Source organism: Lathyrus oleraceus, chromosome 1 (genome assembly GCF_024323335.1).
Source record: "Lathyrus oleraceus cultivar Zhongwan6 chromosome 1, CAAS_Psat_ZW6_1.0, whole genome shotgun sequence".
NCBI lineage: Eukaryota > Viridiplantae > Streptophyta > Magnoliopsida > Fabales > Fabaceae > Lathyrus > Lathyrus oleraceus.
The window spans coordinates 88,077,752-88,084,623 of NC_066579.1; the positions used below are offsets into that span (position 1 = coordinate 88,077,752).

At 34.3% G+C, this 6,872-nt stretch overlaps 1 protein-coding gene across 1 annotated transcript; it reads left to right on the forward strand.

Annotated features, from left to right (window-relative positions):
- Window positions 1-2,387: 2,387 nt before the first annotated feature.
- Window positions 2,388-6,872, forward strand: LOC127092937 (uncharacterized). Its single transcript, XM_051031830.1, has 2 exons — window positions 2,388-2,622; window positions 6,376-6,872. The coding sequence occupies exons 1-2, from the start codon at window positions 2,388-2,390 to the stop codon at window positions 6,870-6,872; spliced, it is 732 nt and encodes a 243-aa protein (XP_050887787.1).

Here is a 6,872-nt window from a genome sequence, read left to right on the forward strand (position 1 = left end):
CGGTGATGCACCAGTGAATCGCTTAGGAAGATTTGCTCCGCCATAGTATCCACGATTCTCTCCATTTTCTGGTTCTGCAACAAAACACCTAGCATGAGAGCAGACAAATCATAATACACACGACACCCCCTAAATCTATAAAGCTCATCACCTCACATGAGCTTGTCTCTCATCCGTGAACACCCTCAAATAAGGTCTCTCATCACCATGAGCAAACCCTAACCCACTAGAAAATTACTAAGGCCTCTGGCCATCCCTACCAATATAGGGGTGCCATACATATTATACTTTTTGACAAGTACAACGGTACCCACCGTGAGGCCTCAGTAAAACTAATATAGCCCGCACCTTTTGTTACCATCACCACTTTGATACTCACTGAAACCTCCACTTCCATACACAATTGTTCCTAAACATGGTTGTCATGAGAGTATAATCCCCTGCGCCGGAGGACACTGGAGGTAGAAATGATTCCAATTCCATGGAATAAATGTGCACTGCCTTTGAATGTGAAAGTTTTGGACACATCTAGGAAGAATGTACCAACTTCCTTTGAAATCAAAATATGGGATACACTACTACATTTTCAAACGAAAAATCTGAAGATGAGAGTGATGAAGAAAAAGATAATAGTCTAATTGCTTTTACTGCTCACTTAGGTTGCAAAACTAATGATCAGAATGATGGCTAATCTAGCAATGAAGAACTCTCAAATCAAGATGTTGCTGAATCATATATATTATTGTATGTCAAATCGAAGGAAGAATGCATGTCTGGTGATAAAAAAATATCAAATAACTATGTTGCTCCAAGAGAAATATAATCTCACCAAAATCGTTGTTGACCTAAGGGAAGAAGTTACTCTAATAAACTCTAAGGTTAATGGTATGACCAAGTTAGTTTGCATGTTAGACTGTGGATATGAGATTTTTGATGAAATATTTGGTGTATGAAAAATGGTTAGAGATATGAAGGCATTACTTTTGATTACAAATCCATGAATGAAGAAAATAAATTTGTTTCTCCTGAATAGAAAACTGAGTTCCAAATGACAAACTACATGTCAAAACAACATGCTTAACATTATTATCAGCGTATAAGTCCTTTTAGGAAACCTTTTTGGAGATGTCACCACTGTGGAAAATTTAGGAATATTGGACCTTTCTGTTACAAACTGTATGGTAGACCCTACTATCCATACAAACAAAAACCAACCAAGAAAACACCAAGAAACCATTAAGCCCAACAAGTCTGGAAAGTTAAGGAGGCAACTATAAGTCACATTGCTCACACCTTTTTAAGAGCATCCTCTTGTAAAGATTGATACTTTGATAGTGGTTATTCTATACACATAACATGAGAGAAGAAATACTTGAAAGAGGTAAAACCTTATACTAATAGTTATGTTACTTTTGGTGATGGTACTAAAGGAAAAATTGTGGGAAAAGGGAAATTGGTGTATCCAGGGATACAAAATTTGGAATATATTCTCTTGGTTGGAGGTCTGACTACTAATATCATTAGTATCAGTAAGTTGTATGATCAGGATTCACAATCGGGTAACCATCCGACATGACACCGAAGTTACTTACTATGAGATATGGAAAGGAAAAAATCTAATGTCAAATACTTCCATGTGTTTGGTAGCAAGTGCTACATTTTTATTGATCAAGAGCAAATGCGCAAGATAGATCCTAAGAGTGATAAAGGAATCTTCTTAGGATATTCTATCAATAGCGGAACATATCGTGTGCATAACAACCGCACAAAGACTATCACGGGATCAATTAATGTGGTGATATATGATGTTCCTCAAATTAAGACTATTGATGAAAAGGAAGACTACTTGCACATAAATGAGTAACATTTGACCATCGAAGTGTCAAACAAAAGTCCTGACATCTTGCATAATTTTGATGTTGAAGATTCAAATGAAGAAGATGGTTCAAAAAACAAAGGCCTCTCTATTAGAATTCAAAAATATCACCCTTTAGAAAATGTGATTGGGAATTATCACCAGATCTAAATATATGATTGCCAACATGTGTTTATCTCCAAATTTGAATCCAAAAATGTTAAAGAAACATTAAAAAACAAATATTGGATCAATGTCATGCAGGAGGAACTTATTCAGTTTGAAAGAAACAAAGTGTGGGAGATGGCTCCCAGACCTGACTCACTCAACATCATAGGAACCAAGTGGATATACAAGAACAAATCAGAATGAAAATGGTAATGTGGCCAGGAACAAAGCATAATTAATAGCTCAAGGATACACCTAAATAAAAGGAATTGACTTTGATGAGACCTTTGCAGATGTTACTCGTCTTGAATCTATCAGAATTCTACTAGGAATATCATGTCTTATGAAATTTAAGTTGTACCAAATGGATTCCAAACGTACTTTTCTAAATAAGTTTTTGAATGAAGAGGTTTATGTTGAACAACCCAAAGGGTTCATTGATCCTAGTTCTCCAAATCATGTTTATAAGCTGAAGAAAGCTCTCTATGTGCTAAAACAAGTGTCAATAGCTTGGTATGAAAGGCTCACTAAATTTCTCACCACTAATGGTTACATGATAGGTGATATTGATAAAACATTATTTGTCAAGATAGAGGAAGGTAAATTGATGATTGCCCAGATTTCTATGGATGATATTGTGTTTTGAGGAATATCAAACAAGATGATGGACTATTTTGTTTAAAAAATGCAGTTAGAGTTTGAAATGAGTTTGGTAGAGGAACTCACTTACTTCCTTGGGTTAATTGCACTCTTAATATGGATTTTCAAATTTGAAGTACATCAACAAAGATCTCGCCCGTCCTATGTTGGGATTTAGGGATTCAGAAAAAGTCAAAGGCATTCCCAATGAAAAATTTCCCTTGGTGATCGTCTCCACAATTGGGAAGTTTGATGCATATCAGATCCTCATCGACTGTGACAGCTCTTGTGACATCATATACTCAAAATTATTCGAGAAAATGGACCTGAAATGAAGCAGTTTTATTCCATATGAAGGCTCAGACTTCAAAGTGTAACATCCCAAATTCGATTAAATTATTTAATTGAATTATTTAGATTTTTTATTTAATTATTTGGTGTTTGGTGTGCCTTTAAATAAAATTATATGATTATCTGTTGTTGGGGGTGTAGTGGTAATGGTAGGGTGTGGAGAGAGTGTAGTAATTGTGTAGAATAAATTAGAAAATAATTATAATAATTTGAGCTTTAATTATTATTGGAAATAAAATAATAAAAATTGGTGAAATAGGAGTTTTGGCATTTATGTGAATTGAGAAAAATATATGGCAAGAGGAGAGAAGATAGTAATAAGTTGAGCAAAAACCGTAATTTTAGGAAATATGGAGAACCATATAAACTCTAAAAGTTGGGGGAAAGCTAGGTTTTAGAGAATTTGACAGTATGTAAAAACAAGAGGCAAGAAGAACAAGACTTTTGGGAAGGAGAGCTAGGTTTGAGAAGAGGAATCCATAGAAGTTGTTCAATTCATCATTTTTATAGGAAACTTAAGGTAAGGGGAAGAAAGGACTTTCAATATGGGTGTTTAGCATGCAAGGATAGAGAAGAGAGAACCTTACTCTCATTAGGAATTGTGTAAATTTTGTTATGTTGTGTTGTTGTTGTATGATTTTTGTGTGTGCTCTATTGAGTGATCTATGTGGATTCTTGTATTTTGATTTAATACATATGTTGATGCCTTTGATAAGGCAAGGTTAATGTATAAACCTATTGATATCATGTTCTTGCATACTTTGTATAAAGTTAGGAATAACAATTTATTTTTGGATTTTTGCCTTCGCTTGTAATTGTGTGATGATTCGTGTTTGTACCCTTTGGGGCGAATTTTCCTAATAATAATTGAATTATGGTATATACCTGTTTGGATTCTAATAGGTGTGTTTTTGTGGGCGGTTAGAACTCAAATAGGAAAAATAGGCGAGTTTTGAAATATGTTCAATAGGGAGGAAAGCACAGAAAATTGCAGGTAGACATATGAGGAGATTGACCGCCTTATTTCAAGCATAACTTGAGTTTTGACACTTGGATTTAGGCACAATTTGAAGTGTTGGAAAGCTAACATGGTAATATTTATTTTGAAATAGAGAAATCGGGTCTAGGGGCGCTACAATAGTATGCGTTCGTTGGTTTTTATACCAGAGGCGTAGATAATTTAAGTCTTGCATTGGCCATCACGTTTTAGGCATAACTTGGGTTTCTTAAGTCCTTTTAGGATGTCGTAAATTGTATTAGAAAGAGGATTTAATGACCTTTCAAATTGAAGATTTTCATAATTTTATCATGAGTATATAAATTTTTGTGCTATTTTGAACTCAGACATCCTTGTTTAGAGTTTATACATAAATTATTGCGATATGGCTTAACTAAAATGAATAGAACTGGAGTTTTGTAACTCTGTTGGAGGTACGGTTAAGTACGTTTGAAAAAAGATTTCAATATATTTTATACTGGAGATTTTCATAATTTTATCATAAGTCTTTAATTTTTTATGTTATTTTGAAGTTAGAAAGTTTCAGAGTTAAGTCTAGAGTTTTGTACAATTTTGAGTTTGGTGATCTTTCGTTACCTTTTTAAAAAGTTTAAGAGTCCTATTTTATTTGGTTAGAGTTTTTATAGAATTGTGATAGTTGATTTTAAATTATTGATAGTTAGAGATCCTAATATAGGATACACTTGAGTTGAACTTGGAGCACTGTTAACATTATAAGATTACCTTTTGAGTAATATTTTTATGTGTTAAAGGTTGTTAAGGTAAAAGAGTTAAAATAGAGTTGTTAAGTAATTAATAATAATAACTTAATATTATAAATGATAGCATTTTAGAGTTGAGTTGAAGATATTTATCATTTAGAGTTGTCAATAAAGTTGTTAGAACAATCCATTGAGTTCATAAGAGTTATCTTTATGGGTAATAGTTAACAATAGAGCACTTTTGAGCACCTTAGAATTATTTTAGAGTTGCAGGAATTATTGTAGAGTTGTTTAGAATTCATTGGGAACTAGATTGAGTAATAATACAGCTTTACTCGGTAATTGATAATTTTTTAGTTATAATGTAATTATTGAATTTAATTATATGATGATGTTGTCTTAATTGTGATGATGATATGCTCTTGTGTGAGCATGAATTGTATTGTTGAACTGTGAGTATGTTGTAGTGGGATGATAGTTCGGGAGGAAAACTATTATCGTTGGTTCAATTCATATTTTGTTTATTGTCGGGAGGAGACTTTAAACATTATGTTGTTGTTGCATTGACATGTTATGACATACATTCATTATTTAGTTATTGTTGATGAAATAGGCTAATTGCAATTCGAGCAGGGTGGGTTGGTGACTTATCCTAAATTCGAGCAGATGGATTTGGGGTTCAAGTAGGGTGAACCCGGTTCCTGAGTGAACCAATTGATGATGATATGATACCATATTCATATTAGTCTAGTTGATGTTATGAGTCTCATTGCATAATGTAAATGATGAATATGTGATTATTGTGTATGTTGAAGAAATTAGTGTAAGAACGTTGTTGATTGATTGTGAATATGTACATGTTGTTATGACTAGGTGTGAGACCATATTGTTGTTGATTGTGTAATGAATGTGTGCTTGTTGTATATTCTCTACCTTAGTATTCTTTACACTATTTATATTGAGCGTAGTTTCTCACCCCTTTGCTTCATATTGTCTACCATGGACATCTGGTAGATAGCAAGGAGTGAGCATTATTGCTGTATGTGGATGGTGGATTGTTGGAGTTACTCTTTGTTTCCTTTATTTATCGCTTTATTATACATTAATGGTTTTTAGTGCTCTGATAGTGTAACACCGGGGACGGGAGTTTGGTATGGTTTATGTTGATGTTGATTTTGTTGTTCTGGAGTTTAATACTTTAATCATGAAGTTGTTATGAAATGTTTTTCCGCTGATTAGTTTCAAATGATTTGATATGTTTTTGAAGAGTCATCGTTGGTGACACCTTAAATTGTCGAGTAATGCTTTTTATATATGTTTCAGGGTTTATGGTGTTGCATAGTGGGATCAGAGCATATCGGTTCTTCCAACCAGGTTTTTGTAATGTTGTTTGCTCCCTAGTACACGACATATGTGTGAAACACTGTCAGTGCTAGTTTATTTTTCTTACCGCTTGTCTGCAAAAGCAGGATTGAAACAATTAGGGGAGAAGCTTCTGCTTCTCTGAGATGTTTCAGGTGCAGAGAGTTGGTTCGTCGTGCCGTTATTTGCAAGAGTGCAGGTTGTTGGATAAGTTAGTATTATTTCCTGAGTTTGTTGAAGATGAAAATTTGAAATTCATATCAACTGTTTCGGAAAGTCAGTGTCATTTCTAGAGTTTGATGTAAGTGATGAGTTGTTTGTGTCTATCGAGCAAGTAAATGAGTTCGTGAAGGATGATGCTGAAGTGTTTATGATATTAGCTTTTATGAAGATTGAGGGCAAAGTTGTGATCATTGAGTTACCAGTGGTGTGTGATTTTCTTGAAGTGTTTCTAGATGATATCAGTGATTTCCCGCCAGAGCGTGAGGTTGAGTTTTCCATAGACTTAGTACCCGATATTAGTCCTATGTCGATGGTGCCGTATAGAATGTCTGCTTCAGAGTTGAGTGAATTGAAGAAACAATTGGAAGAGTTGCTTGAGAGGAAGGTTGTTTGGCCGAGTGTTTCGCCGTGGGATGCGCCGGTGTTGCTAGTCAAGAAGAAAGATGGTAGCATGAGACTGTGTGTTGACGATGGACAACTGGATAAGGTGACTATCAAGAACAAGTATCCACTTTTGAGGATTGATAATTTGATGAGCCAGCTGGTGGAAGCGTAA

Excerpts from the sequence above, each read along its gene's own strand:
- LOC127092937 (XM_051031830.1), top strand. The coding sequence starts at position 2,388 with ATGGATTCCAAACGTACTTTTCTAAATAAGTTTTTGAATGAAGAGGTT. Across the intron at positions 2,623-6,375 it reads ATTTGTCAAGATAGAGGAAG|TGTCATTTCTAGAGTTTGAT; the intron begins GTAAATTGATGA and ends TCGGAAAGTCAG.